At 41.9% G+C, this 19,637-nt stretch overlaps 1 protein-coding gene across 1 annotated transcript in view; it reads left to right on the top strand.

The window, feature by feature from the left end:
• Positions 1-1,409: 1,409 nt before the first annotated feature.
• The window catches only part of PIP4K2A (phosphatidylinositol-5-phosphate 4-kinase type 2 alpha), a 150,713-nt gene continuing 132,485 nt past the window's right edge, over positions 1,410-19,637 (top strand). The window contains exon 1 of the mRNA XM_033100702.1: positions 1,410-1,829. Coding sequence (XP_032956593.1) covers positions 1,686-1,829 — 144 coding nt within the window. The 5' untranslated portion in view covers positions 1,410-1,685. The remainder of the gene's footprint in view (positions 1,830-19,637) is intronic.

Genomic DNA, 19,637 nt, shown 5'->3' with positions numbered 1-19,637 from the left:
GCAAGTACTCTACATTATATCTTGTCTGTATATAGTGCTTTATGATTTTCAAAGGGCTTTTCAGAGCTATTGTCTACTGTTGATTTTGATTCTAACAACCTATGAAGTGGATAGAGCAGGATTATAATTACCAGGCCCAAAGTAGTCCCCAAAGTGACAGCTGTGTCTATCCTACTGTTAACACAAATAAACCCCTGAAGTTCAGAGAGGTTAACTGCTTTGCTCAAATAAGTGGGAGAACAGTGGAACCCCATGTTCTCACTATATATTTAAGGTTTATTTTTTAACCCCTAAGAGTGGTGATGGTTGATGCTGGGGGTGGGGGGAAGCAGATATCATTTTGGACAATAGTCTGAAGAGGGAAAGAACATAAGGACTTTGTGGCAACCCTTATGTTTTCAGAACAAAGAAAAAAGAGGAGCAAATGAAGGTGACCACATGACCTGTCACTCCCCAACCCCATGAGACCTAGGTCCTTAAGGATTGAGGGTCTGTCATCCTTGGTCTGACAGAACGAAGCAGATTTCCAAGCGCACAGGAGGTCTCCACTATATTTGAGTGGAGTAATAATGGCAATAGATAACATGTTTGTCCAGTGGGCTGTGTCAGCGTAGGTACATAGAACAGGATGACATACTTTGAATGGCAGCTTCCTGAGGTGGGCAGGGTATGGCCAGCACTAAGAAGGGCTAAATAGATGTACATGGATAAGACAATGAACAGTTTTCCAGGGAAGTGAGTGGAATGGAAAAAAGGAAGGGATGTAAGGAACACAGTGGCGGGTTTGAAGTAGAAGTTGCAGTTTAGGGCATAATTCTCCTGGCCAAACCAAGGAATCCAGGGACCTGCCTAGGGAGGGGCTGGTGGTGGGAATGACAGGCCCTTCGGAGATTGTGGGAAGGCCCAAGTCTGGGGTCCGAAAGGAACGACGGTTAAAGGCACAACGGGATTAAGTTCATTTCAAGGCCACTTTGGGAGGTGGCCAACGATGCGCCCAGGTCCTTTCCTCGGCGCTAGGGAAGCCCTGGTCTGCATGCAGCACTTCGAGTCTCACTAGCTCTCCCGACTCCTGGCACCCGCAAGCCTCCTTCTTTCGCCTGACCTCCGCCTCTGGATGCTCCCCACCCTTCCCTTCCCTCTTTCCTCTCTGGGGAGCAGAAGAGGATGCCTTGCGGGAGTCCTCACGCTCCCCGCGCCGCACACCCACCCCGCGGCCTCCTCAGCGGGCCGGGAGCGGCCACCCGCGCTCGGCCGTGCACAACGGGCCCCGCCGCCACGGAACCGGAGCCGGAGCGCCAAGACGCTTCTTAACGGTCCCACGAGCGACCGCGCCCCGCCTGGCGGCGCCGCGGCTGCTGACAGCCCGCCCCCTGCGTCATGACGCCAGCGCCCAACGCGGAAGCCGCTCGCCGCGCGCCTGGTCCAGCCGCGGGCTGAGCGCGGAGCCGCGGCGGGCGCAGGATCCGGCTCTCGGTCCCGGCACGAGCCGAGCGCAGCCTCTGTCTCCAGCCGGACAGAGCGGGCAGGGCGAGCGAAGTGGGGCCGCACGCGCCGGCGGGCGGAGCGGGGCACGGCGCGTTGGGGCCGCCGCCGGGGGGATGCGGCTGCCTCCCCCGGCGGGCGAGTAGAGAGGGCGGGTCCCCGGCCTCGGGAGCGCGGCGGTGGAGGGGACAGAGGCGGCGGCCATGGCGACCCCCGGCAACCTGGGGTCCTCCGTGCTGGCGAGCAAGACCAAGACCAAGAAGAAGCACTTCGTAGCGCAGAAAGTGAAGCTCTTTCGGGCCAGCGATCCGCTGCTCAGCGTCCTGATGTGGGGGGTAAACCACTCGGTAAGGGCTCGGGCTGCGGCGCGCAGTCCCTTTCCTCCTGCTCCTCTTCCTCCTCGCTCCCTTCCTCCTCCTGCTGCAGCTCCTGCGGGACTGGGAGCCTGAACGGGGTCCCGGCCCTCCGGCTGCTCGCCCTCCGGGGCTGCCCTCCTTCCGCGGCGCCTTGGTCACCCCACCCCGTGCGCACGCCCGCCTCTACGGGCCGCCCGGGCGCCACTTGGACCCCATTTGGACCTAGGTCCGGATGCAGGACAAGGGGTCCCATCTGTATATGAGCCCTGCAGCCGGTACCAGTGTCGCCCCCCTCCCCCCGTCCGTTCGCCGGTCGGTCTGTCACCGCAGCCGGGGAACTGGGAAGTTTGTGCGGGCACGGCTCGTGGGGCTGTCAGCCTCGGCGGGGCTGCTGGGGTCAGAGATCTGGCAATCGCTCCTTTTTGCGGGGGGCGGCGGGGCGGCCCGTTCCTCCGCCAGCCGGCAGGTGTACCTGCCCGAGGCTAGGAGCGTCCTGAGCCTCCCTGCAGGGGAACGTGGGTGAGAATACTGGAGATCGGGGAGATCTGGACAGCGGCTTTAGTGCTTAGGTCCTTTTTTCCTTTAAAGGCGATTTTATGGGACACAGGAATCTCTCTGACAAAGAAAAGCCAGTGTAAATATGGCACTGGGGTTTAGCATCTTCCTCTACTCCTCTTCCGCATCACCCTGCCGCTGTGCTGGCTGGAGAGCTGCTCCGCGGGGAGGCTTCCTCCCCACATCTCCTCCCCCACCTTGGGAGCCTGGCCGAAGTCACAGACTGCGGAAGGGCGGCTTGGGGATGACCGCAGGAGGGGGTCTCGGCGGGCGCGATGGAAGGAGGTCTTGAGTTGACCGCACCGGTTCTGGGGCTTCTTTAGAAGGCCCGGAGGAGAATGCTTGGAAAGGTTAGCTTAACGCACAGCCAGAGGTGGTGGAAGATGCGCCGCTGCGGGCTCTGCGGACTGCGGTTTGAGGGTCTCAAATAGCCTCCTGCTGGCCTTACAGCGAGAAACTCCTGCAGCTTTAATCGCCCTAGGATCGGGAAACATGATAGGAGCTGTTGGCCGAGCCATGAAAGTTTAAATGAGCCTCTGAATTTTGACCATGACCTTACCCACTGCAGTCAGTTAGCATGTAAGCCTGCTGTCTGTACTTTTGATATCAGTAGATGTCTGTGTGCCCTTTTCAACATAATAAAGTGACAGAAAACTATGCTCGTTTTTAAAAGAGCATTCTGAATTTAATGAAGTTGTGTAAAATGGCTCAAAAGCATCGTACTTGTATTTTTCTTTCCCAAGCTGAGCTAGGGAAAAGGTGAAACACTATCAGGATTATGTTTGCATGGAGTGACAATTTTTCAAGAAGACTGAGGACTAGTTATTTCTATCAGTCTAATGCCTGATCCATTTAAGTTTATTTTAACTTCCTGACAATCCTAATTTAGCAATTAGGAATGTAAGCTTTGACAACAGCATACATTACTGCACCAAAACTCGCCTAAGTTTTATTACAGTATGTAAAAGGAAAACTTTCCAATGTACTAAGTCTACAACTTAGAGTTGTGTCTAATTCTGTTAAGCTTTTTTAAAAATTATTTCTGTTGTGAGTTACTTTTTTTTCAATTAATGTTGTTAGTTCTGTATTTATGGATGCTTTTATCTCCTTTGGAGTTCTGGTGTTTTGGTCAGGAGAGTGTTTATGTCTGAGGGTTTAATCTAGTAAACTAGTGTCAACAATATACTGCTGAAAAAGAGTGCTCTCTGGGAATTAGTCTAAATTCCAGTTTACTTTAGAAAAATCTTGTAATTGTGCATGTTGTACTGTAACCGTTTATGTTGGTACTTTATATTTATGAATTGCTACATTTGTTTTAGAATTTTTTGCCAATTGGAAGTATTTTGAAACTACTTAAGGCTTATATAAGTAATGTTTACTTTGAAGATAGTGCATTTTGTGTTATTTTCTTTTGCTTTCAAGAAAAGTTAGCAATTCTAAGTATAGTCATCCAGAGAAGTCAAGTTTCCATAGTATATAATGTAACCATGTTATTCATTCAACAAATATACGTGAGGCCACAAAAAAGTGCCAGCCACTGTGCAAATATTGCTAAAAACGCCTCTCATATTTTTGGCTAAATATGTTTGAGGGCTCTGAGAAAAGTCTGTTTCACAGCCTATTTTTTCAAAATGTCTATTTTATTTATTTTTTGAAAAAAAAAGAAAGGAAGTGTGTATAAAGATGAAATCTAAGCATTTTGATGACATGTGTTTCTGGCTGATTTCAGTTTAGGCAACACAGTCTAATGTTAGATAAATGTTTTTATATGCCCTTGTGTGTACCGAAGTCCATAGTATATAATATGAGAATAAATAGGTCTGCATTATTAAGAAGGAGCAAGCATGATGTTGTGTATGAATGGGGACATTTGAGAAAGCATAGCAGAGAAGGAACAGATCATTCAAATCAAGAATCTTTTCTACATTTCTAATGCGATCAGAATTAATGTGAAAAGATTTGTTATGAGTATAGCAATTTAATGCTTTTAAAATTCATTGGATTTGTCTTAAGATCATTTAGAAATAGCCATACTTTTGGAGCCCTAAAAGGGAACTGCTAATTTGTTTTATCATGTAGGCATCTTCTACGGGTATTGGGAACCTTCTGCATACTATGGTAAAATACTAATCTTTTTCTAATTCTGTTGACCTTGGGCATGTTAACTAGTGTTGCATCAATGTTTGCATCTGTGAAGTAAGGTGATTGGACTGGATGATTTCCAAGTTTTTTGTAACTTCAAGATTCAACTGTTTTTAGAGTTTACTAGGTTCATAGCATTATTAGGATGCACTGACTAGTAATAGTGATAGTATGTAACAGGTTGCATGCTGTTACAACCTTGCCAATGCAGCAGCATTCAAGGCCATGACTAGAGGGAAGGAAATCGGAGGTGACTGTGAGAGATGTGTGAACTACAAGATTGTTGGATTGATTGTGGTTGGACTGCATTGCCGTCTATTAAGTTGAAGTCTATTTGATTGAAGTATAAAAACTTGCAATTAAGGTAGGAATTTTCAAGTGCATTGTGGCGGTAATTCTCAATAAGAATAACCCTGACTTCGTGTGGTTAATTTGATATGTTACTGCTTTCTAACTTAAAATACCCATCAGTGAATGGATCACTGCCAATTTTTAAGTATTTTAAGCAGAGACTCTAATTGAATACATAAAGGAAAAGACAATTTAAGTAGGCAATTTTGTCTTGTTACATTTGAAATTAAACTAAAAATGATCAGGCAGTTAGCTTCTTAAGATTATATTTTAATAGTGTGGAAGGCATGTAGAATGATCTGAGCCAAGACTTGTTTTAAACAGATATTCTAAGAGATTTTTATGTAGAGTGACATGTGAGCCTTTTAGAAATTATATTTAAAAACCTATTTAAATATCTAGAGGAAGACATTATCTCTATAGAAAAAAAAATTGAAGGATATAAAACTTGTTTAAAACAAATATAGAATCAAGAACCAGCCATTATCTTTTGGTTATAAGCCGTAGAAACACAAACGAGTTTTGGCAAAAATTTTAACTATTTGGAGGATTTTGGAGGGCTATCACTGAGGGAGTTAGGATTGGTAAGCAAATCAGGAGAAGAACACGAATAGGGCTTCCAAAACTTTTGGATCTGGGTGCTTGAGTGCTGTTGGGACTTTTCTGACCTTTTTGGCTTTTTTCTTGCTCATAGCAGACAGGTTTCCTCCACAGGGCAGGGAACTATTGTTTCCTGAATTTCACATTTTGTACTTTCTGCCCTCCAAAAGGGACTTTCTGTCTCAGATTCAGTTATAAAAATCCCATGGAAGATTTCTGACTGGGCTGGCTTAGGTCATTCGTTGCCTTCCCCTGGATGGAGCATTTATAAAAAGGTGACAGCTCCTGCCTGTTGGAGTTGGGGGGGAAACAGTTCCCAGAAGAAGGGAAAGGGCCTGGGCGCGGAGTTTCAGGCAGGTCTCTGTCCTGGTACTTGAAGTGTTTATCTTGGTGTTGTGTACCGCATTTTGTGTTTTAACGAAGATGTGGTTTTCTGGGTAGAGTATTCATAGCTTTTGTTACATTCTCAAGGTCCAGGACTGGAAATAGGTAAATACCATATTGGAGAAATAGTGATGTCTTTTAGGTTTGTGGGTTCATATTCGGGCATTGGAAAAGATAAAAGAAAACCAGGTTTAAAAATGAAGTATAGGGCTATGAAATATTGACTGAATAGAATACAGTAAGGTAATTAAAATCATAATTAGCTAGACATTAAATGAAACTCATTGCGTAGAACCCAACTAATCGTTTATTCAAGAACTAGTCTCACACTATTTTGTTTCCTTCTCTTTTTAGAGGACAGTAGAATGCCAAGCAGACATACACAAAGTTTTTTATCTGGGAAATAGTTTCATAAGCCCTAAAATTTGGGATAATAGCCTGAGAACAGAATACATTTTCTTCTCATACACCTTAGAGTAAACTTAGAGTATTTGGAATGATACCCACGACAGGAAAGTGATTTCTCTTTCTATAGTAGTGTTGTCTGCTATGCCTTTCAAAAGATTTTCAACAAGAATTGTGATAAACAAACAAAGTCTACCTTAAGCTGATTAGAAAATACAGTCAACCAGAGTAATTCATTTTGCCAATACATCCTTTGAAATATAAATTTTGCAACTGAAAGGAATTGGTGGAATTTGGCAAAATGGTGTGGGCTCAGATAGTTTAGGTTCAAATCCTGCCCCCATCACTTATGGGCTCTTTGAGCAGATAGATGATCTAGCCATTTGAGCCCCAGTGTACTCTTTCTTAGATGATGATTACCTCACGGGATTATTTTGAGGGTTACGTAAGATTATGTATGTAAAGCCTAGCACTTTTATTAGCACATAATAAGGATTCAGTAGTTGATACCTAGAAATGATCAGATTCAGAAGCATATTAATAAACACTAGACAAGTGCTTCTCAAAATTGAATGTGTATATGAATCACTTGGGGACATTTTAAAAGTGCAGATTCTGACTCAGGTATGGGGTGAGTCCTGAGGTTCTGTATTTGTCACGCTCTTAGGTTGATGCTGCTTTCCCCGGGCTGCGCTTCAAGTAGCAAGAGAGTGGAAGGAATGTTCAGGATTTGTGCCGACTGTATGTGATGAAGCCTTGGAAGAAGGGTGGCCCTGTGAGAGTTAGGAAAGTTAGGAGAAGGAATTGTGTGTTAAAAAGGATATGTATACATATTTTTAATTTAAGAAGTGTTGGGTGATAGTGAGTGGGCAGTGCCCACCTGTGTGGTGTTGGAAGTTGGGATTAGCACTCGGGAGCAAGGTTAGGGTGTGGATGGAGAAGTGAGAATTGTCCGTGCAGGATTGGTAAGCCGTGGGGGTAGATTAGATCTCTGAGGGAGAAGTTGGAACACTGGGGCACTTGCTTTGAGGGAAGGAGCAAGGAAGAAGAAACAGAAAGCAGGGGAACACTCAGCAAGAAGACCAGCAGGATTGGATGCTTCACAGATAACGATGGCCCTGGATGTGCTTTTTTGAGATAGTGGTTCATTGGGGTGTGTGTGTGTGTGTGTGTGTGTGTGTGTGTGTATGTATGTACAGTGTGTAAGCTTAAAGATCTAAGGTGTGAATGAGTGAAAGTAGAGGCAGCCTCTCTTTAGAAGGTTAGAAGTAGAAGAAAGGTGAAAGATGCTTTTTTATTTAGCAATAACTACGTATTTTCCTTGATGCCATGCCATCTCTTCCTTTCCATTCTCACCTCCGGGAATCCTAACCACATTTGTTTCTCTCTTTCTGTTATATTATAGATACATCTTAGCTTTTTTCCCTGTCTCTAGTTTTATGCACATTTCCGTTTTTGTCATGGACCCCTATGACAGTCCAGTGAAGGCTATGGATCCCTTCTTAGAATAATGCTTTTGAACAAATAAATGAAAATGTGTAGGGTACATACTACCAAGCTCACTGATCCTCTAGCTCTATCCATGGGCCACTTGAAGGTTCGTGGAACCAGTGAAGGCAGGGTGGGAAATGGGAGAGCACACAGTGGCCGGGAAGAACACTACATAGTAGGAACACTGCACAGGTTGGGTTGAGGTCACAATGCTGGCTGGCAGTGTGATTCAAACCTGTACCCTTACTCATCGATCTGTGCTGCCTGGGCAGCCCTGGGAGTTATTAATTTCATTGTGATACTTTCTTTCCTTTCCTTAGTCTTAAAAGCTTTGACAGAGTACAGTGGTCCCCTCCTTATCTGTGGGGGATATGTTCCAAGACCCCCAGTGGGTACCTGAACCATGGATACTACCGAGCCCTATATGGACTATTTAATTTATAAATCAGTCACAGTGAGAGATTAACAACAGTAATGAATAATAAAAGAGAACAATTAAAACAATATACTATAATAAATGTTATGTGAATGTGCTCCCAGCGACCCCATCCCACCTCTCTTACTTAACCAATCTGATGGCTACTAAATGACTAACTGGCAGGCAGTGGATATGCTAGTCAAAGGCATGATTCACATCCTGGGCGGGATGCAGCGGCAAGGTGAGAGATTTCATCACGTTACTCAGAACGGTGTACGATATAGAACTTACGAATTTTTTATTTCTGGAATGTTCCATTTAGTATTTTTGGACTGCTGTTGACCACAGGTACTGATACCATGGAAAGTAAAACTGCAGATAAGGGGTGACTACTGTATTAGCTATTAATATGGAGGAAAACTGTTTGAAAACATTGTTTTTCTTTTACAGAAAGAAAACCATTGCTTATGTTCAAAGAATGTAGGAAGAGAGAGCATACATATATATATATATATATATATATATATATATATGTAAAATTTATTCATGAAAAATGCTGTAGGGAGTTTTAAAATAGTAATGTACTTAAAGGTAAGCCTTTTACATTTAAAGTAAGTTTTTATAGTGTCTCATCTGTCTGCAGTGGTTTAGAACTTGCACTGGTTGGTTGGCTGTGTGACCTCGGGCAAGTCATTTAGCTTCTGTTTCTCAGTTCCTTTTTTTATAAAAGGAGATAAAAAGTAGTACCTTTTATAGAGATTTGATATGAGGATTAAATAAGTCGGTACTTGTAAGATACCTAAAGAGTTGATGGCGTATGTTAAGTTTGTAGTAAATGTTAAGCTGTTGTTATTACTTTTTAAAAAATATTTTAAATGATAAAACATGTTAAATTAATTGTTACATTATCCTGGTTCATAAATATAAAGTCCCCATTGCACTCGGCATCCTTGTAGGTCTTTGAGTTACAAATTAATCACTTTAGAATTATCGTTGTGTCCTTGCTTGAATTTCTGAATCTCTTTGGTTATAATGTTCTTTATTGTATCTTTAATGCTTCCACTAGTGATCACGTTGTTTGAAGTGTCAAAAATTTAATTCATAGTCATTAGTTGCAAGTGATGTCAGCTATCGATTTGATATTTTACTTTTTTTTTTTTTTTTAATGATAAGAGACACTGTGCAAGATGCTTGGGATGCAAAATGAGTATATTGTAGGCCCTGCCCGCAAATTGCTTATAAAGGCAGGGGACACAGGCATACGTATAAATAGCTATCGGGAATGGTGGGGGTATTCAGTAGCGTGGTCAGAGTATAAACCTCATGAAGAAGACATTTGAGCAAGGGGATAATGGAGATGAAGGGGTAGGCATGAGGATATCTGGGGGAAGTGCATTTTAGGCAGAGAATAGCTGGTGCAAAGGCCCTGAGGCTGGTGCTGGCTTGGCATGTGTAGGAAGCTCAAGGAAGCCTGTGTAGCTAGAGCAGAGTGAGAAAGGGGGAGAGTGATAGGAAACGGGATTGGGGAATGGATCATGATTGCTTCTCCCAGGACTCTTGGAGAAGGGTTCAAGAGGAGCTGACATTGACGGCCTTGAAGATGGAGTAGGATCTCGCAGTTGGAAAGGCATATATGGCCAAGGGGCCCACCCTGGCAAAGTAAGCAGACCGCGTGGAGAATGGTGAGAGATCTGGTATGGCCACTCACTCAGGTGCAATCCACAGAATGGTGGCATCAGCCATCACGCAGGAGACTGTTAGAAATGGGGAATTATGGGCCTTTCTGCACACCTGGAACAGAATGTTCATTTTATTAAGACAGGCGATTCGTAAGCGAATTCCAGTATAGGAAGTGCTGGCTGGGGTAAATCTTTGGTTTCAAACCCTGGGGTTCCTTGGAGGTGCCTTAGAGGCCGAGGGAAGGGGGCCGAGCTGGTGGGGGAATTGAGCCCCTGTCTCATGGTCACCCAGAGCAGCTCCTTTTGTCCTCTTCCTCCTTCCTCCCCGTCCTCCCTCTTCCTCCTCTTCTCACTGAATACATACTGTATATATCCAGGGGAAAATACGTACGTGGGCAAAAAGGTTCTGCAGCCAAGACTATTGAAAACCACAGAGGTGACTGGTGGGAATGTTGGGAGATGGCTGAAAAAGTAGTTGGAGGCCAGATTTGAAAGGTTGAGCAGCTGATGTTTGCCACAGAAACACGTATCAGCGGTTCTGGCAAGGGCCACTTTTAAATTTACCGTAACTCTCAAGTAGTACTCAACCCCGAATTGTTACTCTTAGCCTGTTCTCTGCTGTTTGAAACTTTCTTACCATTTCCTCTCCTTAAACTTCCCTTTAGCGGTTTGTCTCTTTGCCCTCCCACAGCTGGTGATCTTTAGCTGTAGAAAACATTGAACAAATAGAAGCCATCAACTTCTACTCTTCACCCAGTCTACCAGCTTTTGGATGGCTGAATGCATCAACCTTCGCACAGGCTGGAGGGCTGCACTGTCTGGTTTGGTAGCTTCTACTACTCACACATGGCTATTTAAATTTCGTTTAATTAAAATGAAATCTTAAGATTCAGTCTCATATCAAGTGCTCAGTAGCCGCACGTGGGTGGTGGCTACTGTATTGGACAATGTGGGTATAGACTTTTGTAGCATTTTTGTAGCACTTTCTGTTGGACAGCGCTCTGTGCTCTGGGACTTCCTGTCTTGCAAACAAAATAGCCACCATGAGGAAAATCTCACCTTTGATGTCACATCTCTCACTGTGGCCTTGTCCACTCTCTGTTCCTTTTTGTAGCAAACGTTAAGAAGCCTTGTCTCAAGCTGTCGCCTGTTGTCTGTAGTTGCTCGTCTGCCTTCACCTGCCATTCTCCGTCTCTTGCTCCAATCTCGCTTTCATCCCCACCACAGCGAGGAAACTGCTCTCTGCATCACCGATGCTGTTCATGTTCATGCTTTCAAATCCAGGGGTTGCCTTGTTCTGTCAGTTCTTGTTTTCCTTCGGCCTCGCTAGGCACTCCTCGTCTTCCGTGCCTTGTCAGGTTGCTGCTCTTTATCCAATCTTCAAGTGTTGGAATGCCCCAGGTCTCTGTCCAGGGTCTTCTTCCGTAATAGACACATTTTATTTACCCGAGTTTATTTAGTCTCATAGCTTTTGATACCATTTCATGCTGATGATTGAGACAGTTCTGTCTTCAGCTCTAACTTCCCCACCGGGCTCCATATTTAGTTTCTTGCCGCATATCTTCACTTGAATACCTGCCTGATAGGCATTTCAGAAGTGTCCCAAACGAGAGTTTTAATTTCTTCTCTCCACCCTGCCCCACCTCCTGTCATGCCCTAAACCAGTTTCTTCCTCGTCTCAGCAAACAGACCGCCGTTTGCCCAGATACTCAGGCCAAAGACCTAGGAACCAACCTCGACCCCTCCTTTTTCATCAGCACTTGAATTTTTCAGTCCTGAATCTTCATGCGTCTCTTCTCCCGTTTAAATTCTCTTTCTTTAGAACACTGCAGTGCTATCCCTGTATTCATCCTTGCCCTGTTTTAATCCAAATCCTTTGCAGTGGGGGCAGAATGATCTTTCTGAAATGTAAATGATACCATGTCGCTTCTTCAGTGAAAACCTTCCGGTTCCATTGCGAATAAATCCCAAACCCTCGGCTACGGCTTGTAAGGTCTTAGGGGCCTGGCCCCTGCTTCCTTCTTGGCCTGCAGCCCTTACCACTCTCTTCCTGACTTCTTCCTTCCAGCCGCTGGTCTTTTTCTGTTCCTTACACAAGCCAACCTCACAGCAGCCACAGAGCTTCTGCATTTACTTTCCTCTTTGTCTGGCATGTTCTTCCCTCAGACCTTTGAGTGGCGGCCCCTGCTTGGCGCTTCAGTCTCCGCTGTTGGCATTTCAGTCTCTGCTGACACGGTTGCCTTTTTATGGCCTGTCTGAGCCCCTCATCTAAAGTAGCCACTTCACTCACATATTCCTCTTTTATTTTTGTCTGTGTATGACACTTAACGCCTGGAAACTGAGTTGTTTACGTGTTTATTATTTATCTTCCAAGTAGGATGTTGAGTTCCATAGCAGCTGAGACTTTGTCTTATTTACTGCCTACTCGCTGCACCTAGAACTGTGCTTGTATGTAGCTGGCGCCCAGTAAGTACTGCTGAGGGAATCAGGGGAGCTGGGATCTTATAAATGGTAGGCCATTAGTGCTTAACTGGTGGACCATGGGCCCTTGCACATTAAATTTTCAACACTGTATAAAATGTAGTTTTGCTGAGATTGAGCAGAGCGTTTAGAGAATTTTTTGATGAGTAGGTTGTGCCATGCATTAGAGTGGGGGAACCTTGCTGCACGTTGGTGATAAGAGGGGTGGGGTAACCGCGAGCTCACGCCAGAGAAAGAGCTATGTTTACAGCCGTGTGCCAAGACCTTTGCCTTGGGAACACGGCAGCAAAGGGTCAGAAAGGAAACCCCTCGCCGTAGAAAAGCACCGGTGAACCGTGTGAAGACTACGAGTGCGTTTCTGAACAATCGGAGACGTTATTATATAGAAGAATGTGCACTGCAGTGGTATTTCTGGTTTATTCAGTGTAGTTCGGATCTTTTAACGGTTTCAGTTATGCCTCTCCCGATTTTAATATTCAGAAGTGTGCCAGAAGTGAAATGTAAGGTGTTTTGAACATTGTAAGAATAGCGATAATCCCAGTATCTCAAATCTTTGTGGGTCTCTTTTGACCATGTTATGTTTCTGCTGGTTCTTAATCATGGGGCCTCGTTTTCATACTTCCCTTGATTGTTTTTGGCTGAGAGCTTCTCACTTCCCTTGGACAATTATTTAGGGACAATTATTTGGGGACAGTTCTTTTGAGTCTTAGGGTGAAAGTGTGTCCCTCTAGAGAGAACTGTGGTTGCCAGGTGGCCAGGGCTGCAGCAGACCAAGTCCATTTTAAACTAGGCTCAGAGCTTGGAATTTTTTGGACCTCCTGGTGATAGAAATTTGGGCTGCAGTCCCCTTGGGGTGGAATGGTTTATTTTTAGTTCACCTTTACCCTGAAGGTATGACCCTTGTGGGTCGTAGCCCTAAAGGAGAAAGACTTTCCTATTAAAGGGCCTCTGGCATTGTTCAGGGAACTGCCAGACCTTCCTTCAGGTGCCATAATGCTCGCTGTCTTCTGTTCTTAGGATTTTATTTGTTTTCTTTTTTCACTTATTTCTGTTGAAATTACTTTTTCTTTTAGGCTTGGTTATTTAGGATTAGAATCATAGCTGCAAGTTGGGATACCTTAACATTCAGAGCTTAGTGTTATTTGTCATCGTAATAAACATACTTTGCTTTTGTTTCCTCACCCTGGACTTTGAGGAAGGTATTCCATAGTAATTAACCCAAGAATGACCTCTGGCATGACATATCACATCACCTGCACAAAGCGCCTGGGTGGGGGCTGAAATTAGCATTGCCACCTGCACGCCATGGCAAGGGTGGCATTAGCCAGAGACAGACCCCTTTTTTGTCATTTCCTGCACAGAGGCAGCTCATTTTCCGATGTGCACAGAGGTACCTTGTGTGCTAGCAGCTGCCCTGCTTTGCCTTGCTTTTCTGAGTCATGCATCCAAAATTTCTCATGTCAGGTTCCTAAGTGTTGGTATCCTTGAGGCAGCTTTCAAGTGGTGTTTATGCTGGAACGAAAAAGCAGGGTTTACAAAGGTACAGATTTTAATCTGCTTTAGGAAATGCGTAGTTATGTGGTCTTTTCTGCTACATGCATGCTTCTGTAATGCAAATTAGTCCACACAAGACTGCTAACTAAGGGATGATGGCATATGATGGCAATTGGTCCCGACAGGATTTTCCTTGAACATGTCTGTTTGGTGCATCCAGGTAACAGCAGCAGGATGCAAAGTATACAACATGGCGGAAGGCAGCAGGCCAGGTAGGACAGCGGGCTGTGCGCCTCACCCCTCATCTTTGTTCTGCCTCTTGACTCAGATGGCCAGGTACTTGGTGTTGGAAGTACTAATTTCATGGTCTCTCGAATCTTTGTGCATTTTGTCCTAGTCTGTAATATATAGCATTATAAATAGAAACATTTGCATTTACAATTTATTTTGCATGACTATATGCACAGACTGGATTTTCCCTAATCCCCACAAAAACACACAATCATTGTCGTTGTTTTGTTTCCAGGGATATTAACCAGGTATAAATAGATACTAGAAGCCTTGCTGACTGAGTTGTCCATAGTCTTAAAAATTTGAAGACACTGATCTAAGCAAGCAGACTAATTTCTTCATGAGCCCTCTTGAATTTCCTTAATAATCCCCCTCCTGCCTGGCCATGTTGCCCTCCGACTCTCTCACACTCCCAGGTGTAGAGTGTGTTCATACATCTTTCACAAGTCTGCCCTGACTCCTTAAGTTTCCATGTCTCCCAAATTACCTGTCTCACTGTACCTTCTCGAAAATTTCCTCTAGCTTTCTTCTGTGCCCAGAAACCCGAGAAGAAACTTTTCAACTGACCCCTCCCTCATCGAACCCATATGTTTCCCCATAGAAGCAAACAGCCAACTTAGAAATTTTTGGAGCACAACTTTTGGAATACAACCTATTCATAAATTAGATCCTGCTTGCACACAGATGAAAAGTTCAAATGCTTTGGCATAGAAAGAACTGTTCAGAAACAATTATAATAAGCCCATAAGGCACTTGGATTTTTTTTTTTTTTTTTCACACTGAGCCAAAGTAGGAGGACAGGAGCAAATTTAAGAGACATTTTAATTTTAAAAAAAAAAAAAGGTTAGGAGAAGCTAGTATATCCCTTTGTCTTACTTTTCTCTTGCAGTTTTGACATCAGATATTCACCAATTGAAAACATGCTGATCAAGATTTGATCCAGATCCAGTAAATAGCCCTTAGTGAATATTTTTATTGTGTTACATGAAACGTCTTATATTTATTTAGGTGAACTAGAAATATTCATGGTTCAGTGGAATTTAAGTTCTAATAAGTACAGAGGAAAAACGTGTGTGTGTGTGTGTGTGTGTGTGTGTGTGTGTGTGTGTGTTAAATTTTCTGTATGGAAAACTCAAAAATATTGACAAACATAGTGAAGAATTACCATAATCATTCTACCCAGGAGCAATCAGTGTTAATATTTTGGTGTGTACCTTTCCAATATCTTTTTTTAAGTGCCTTTGAGATTATACTGTCTATATATTTCCTCATATTATTATGTGTTCTTCATAATGATAATTTTTAATGACTTCCTGATAGTCTAATGAAGTTGTAATAGTCTCTCTGTATTGGTTCCAGTGTTTTGCTGCCATAGGAGTGCTGCTATCAACGTCTCCTTGTATAAAACTTTTTCTTATTTTGGATGATTTCCTTAGAAAAGAGTCCCCTTTGGGGGAATTACTTGATCAGAGGGTTTAAGTATGTTAAGTCTCTTAGTACATGTTGCCAGGTTGATTCCGGAGAGCTGTACCAGTGTTTAACCCCAGCCATGTGGATGAGAGTTCTTTTCCACACCTGCTTTGAGTATTTCTAAGTTGAACAGCAAAGATTGGAATAAAAAGATACACATTTCTTTACGTATTTTTTAGAGGATGCTTTTAAAACTTAAAGTTCTGTTGAAAGGAATTTTAGGCAGTTCCACAAAAGAGGGTGCACGCTGGGCAGTGTGAGGGTGTTGAGTTTGGGTGTTGGGTGCCTGGCGCCATGTAGGCTGTCTGAGGAGCCTGGCCTTTCAGCTGGCCCACTTCCCACAATTTCTTTCTTTCTTCTGCTTTAGAATCCTCAGGTTCTCAGAAACATAAAGCTTGGCAATTTCCTTCCGTTCTTCCTTCCTTCCTTCCCTCCTCCCTCCATTCCTCTTTTCCTCCCTCCCTCCCTAAAAATAAAAGCAGCAAGACCAAATATATGCTTTCGTACAAGTCCACAGTCTGGAAATGGGTTGAGATGGAGTAGGACAGCGGTGGTGAGTCAGTGAGGTTGGTGATTTGTCAAGCAGAGTGCACCTGGGTTCCAGAAGCAGTTCTGTATCCACTCTTTATGGTTGACTCACTTCCACCGGCAATACCCTATGTAACTTAGATTACACCCAACCCAGTAGTGTTTACTGGCAGGCCAAATTCCTCAAATACAAGTATACTAGTCAGGAATGTGCAGTTGGTTATCCAGTCTTACCACTTCACATTTGACTTGACTTCTAGATGATTCAGATGAAACTGTTGAGAAAATGTAATGTGACATCCACCGGAGTCCATAGTCAAGAGTGTGTGTGTTTGCTTTTTAAAGGTTGAGTGTTGTCACCCCTCTGTAGTCCTGTCATTGGGTTGCAGCTTGATTCCGTGTGCTGTTCGCTCTGTTATCTGATGTAAATACGTCAGTCACCGGTGCTGACTGTACAAACATTCTACAGCCTGGCGGGGCCACGTACGGGAGGGTGAAGCCTCGTCATGTAACCCAGTGACTGGCTCCTTTTTATTTAGGTAACGTATTCAAAAAGGAGAAAGCAATAGACTTTTCATTTTCAGCAGAAGTAAATGAGTATATTGTGTCTTTTCATAATATAATAAAATTCCCTATGTTAACATTTAACTGTTTTATATAACATAAAAAGTAACATTTGTGTTTTGCTGAAGGAAAAACTCCTGAGAACGTTGAAGAAAATTGGAAGAACAAAGGCAGAGATCTCTTAGGAAAGATCATGCTTATAAACCAAAGCCATCCAGATAAACTATTATTTCCACTTTTTGTGGATGTGTTTTATTGTGACATTGGTAACTACAGTTGCCACTTTTCAGGAGGCTTAAATTACTATTTCAGATGGATATAGGCATTAAAATTAGCCCCTGGATAGTACATTTCTTTTAAAATTGGACCTTAATTGATTTTTATTTTTTAAGCTTGTATTAAGTAGAAAATTAAGAGCCATTTATAAAAGATGGTAATATATATTTAACTTGAATGATTACCAAACAGAGAATTATTCCTATCCTACTATTATTTTAGGATATTAAGTGTTTGACACAAAAAGCAGAAAATAGTTGATCTTTTTAATGAAATCTCTTCATGTTTTTTAAGTTACAGACTGTTCTGAATAGGCTTGGGGAAGTGTATTCTGTGAGAACATAGCCAGTGTGACTGTTCAGCATTACTAAACTATATTAATTTCAAAATTTTAGAATTTTGAATGTAAATCTGTTCTGCTCTTTCTGTTTTTAAGAAAGTACCTTTTTTCCTTGTGTGAAAAATTTCTACAAGAGTTCAGAAAGCTTGAGAACAGTAATATTTTGAATGGAATTCATTGTTTTATACTTAACCAGAGTGGTCAAATACTATTTCAGCACAAATTTATTCCCATTCCTGAACCTCTAAAATGGGACCATTTAAGAATTCATTTCAGTTTGGTTATTTATAAGAAGAAAAGACTGTTCTGATGGCATGTGCAATAGTCCTAAATAGCAAATTAAGCTATAAACTTTTACTTACAACTGTTGCATACACCACCTGAAGAGAGACCCTTTTATCCTGTGTTTTTCTTTAAAAAACAAAACCCAAACACAGGTCTTTTATAATAATAAGCAAATTGGGAAGAATATAAATACCCGTGAGCGTGATATTTGGGTTAAATAACATTTTACATATCTGTACATTGAAAACTTTGTAGCCATGAAACATGTTTATGAAGTTAGTGTACGGCTGTGGAGAAGTGACTGTGATATGTTGAGTGAGGACAGAGCCAGTGTGTTTTCAAAATATTACATGTCTCTTTGAGGAGAGGAGGGATTATAGATGATTTTGCACTTTTTACTTATATTTTTTTATAGTTTCATTTAAAAAAAAACTGAGCATGCTGTATACTTTTATAATTAGGAAAACAAGACATGTTCTTGGGTGTGATGGGTGGGAAGAAATCTTCTACATGTTGAATTTGATGAGGCAGAAATAACTTGTAATTTGTAAACTAGATATACTTGCTCGATATAAGGGATTTTTTTCTTTGGATAGCCATCCCAGGAAATCCCTTGATTAAGAAGCATTATTGATTGTATTGGGAGCAACGATTAAGTACTAAATGATACTAAAAGTTACTACTTTTTGTGAGATTTGGAAAAACAAAGGAGTGATTACCACTGACTAACTTATAGGTATCCAAGTTTTTATTGAGTGTATGACATCAATACATGAATTTTTTTTATACGTGAATTTTTATTTACACTTTTCATGTGTGTACTACTGTATTATTTTATTTGTTTTATAATACACAGATGTTTTTAAAGAATGCATTAAAGATAAAATAATTAACAGCTCTCATTAAAAATTATCTTAATATGTTGTGTTTTTTTTAATAAGATTATATGGATAAATTTGTGTCATCTTTTAAAAAAAAATTTTGGTGAACACTTTGCAATAAAGCAATTTGAAGGTCTGGTTCTACATTCAGTTTATTTTGCTATTTGGTTTTTAATCTTAAAATAGCTTTAAAAGAAGCTGCCTCATAAAGATATATTGATCCAAATGGCTAAAGTACATTATTGATCTAATTTATTAACTAGCAATTACCATTTTCAAAACATCTACGAAAGTTTGGGTTAAAATTTATCTGGTAAATTTCTGTGTTCCCTGATATCATTAAGTTTTAGAAAATATATTGCAGTTTGTATTAATAAGAATGAGAGGTTGAAATAAAAAACTCTTTACATTCATTGAAAATTTAAAAATAGATGAGAGAAGAATTTCTAAGTTCTCTGTAAATACAAACATACATCTCTCTTTAAATTACTTGGTCTCCGTAATATGAGTTTCTTTCAAAAAAACAGCTATTTTCTTACACTTGTTAAAACCTCATCTTTACCTTGAAGAGACTGATTAAGTAAGTTCATTTAACAAAAAAAAAAACAAAAATAATCTGCCAGGTAACATATTACAGATAGCCACTAGTGATCAGAGAGTAGGTCAGGAAATTTAAAACAAATTGTATATATGTAAAAGAAAAATGTGTTAATCATCCTTGAGACAATTCTTCTATATATTTTGCCATGAAATAACTATAACACCTCTGTATGGTGCAAAATACTTTTTGTGGTCACTCCTCATCTCATTAATTAAAGGTTTTATTTTTTTGTACCACAGAGATGGCATTCTACTGTAAATAAACTGAATGCATGACAGAGAGGCCATCTAACATGCTAAACGCCAATGAGGATGCTTGTGTTGGTAAAAGCTGAATTTCTTCCCTTTTAAGGTAAAAACAACTGTAAACGGACCTTCTGATAGTTTCTTCTTGCTCCCAGTAGATTGTCTTGCTTACCCCTCTCCAACAGACACCCTTAGGAGAGTAACAAGTAGTATGTGAGTGAAGGAGTGACTCCAGATTTACACCTCTTCCATGTCTTAGATTCCATCTCAAAAAGCATAAAATGTTAGAAACAGATGGTATTTATGATTCTCCCCCCA

The sequence above is a fragment of the Rhinolophus ferrumequinum genome (genome assembly GCF_004115265.2).
Source record: "Rhinolophus ferrumequinum isolate MPI-CBG mRhiFer1 chromosome 5 unlocalized genomic scaffold, mRhiFer1_v1.p scaffold_110_arrow_ctg1, whole genome shotgun sequence".
Taxonomy (NCBI): domain Eukaryota; kingdom Metazoa; phylum Chordata; class Mammalia; order Chiroptera; family Rhinolophidae; genus Rhinolophus; species Rhinolophus ferrumequinum.
This window is presented reverse-complemented; position numbering and strand designations above follow the sequence as displayed.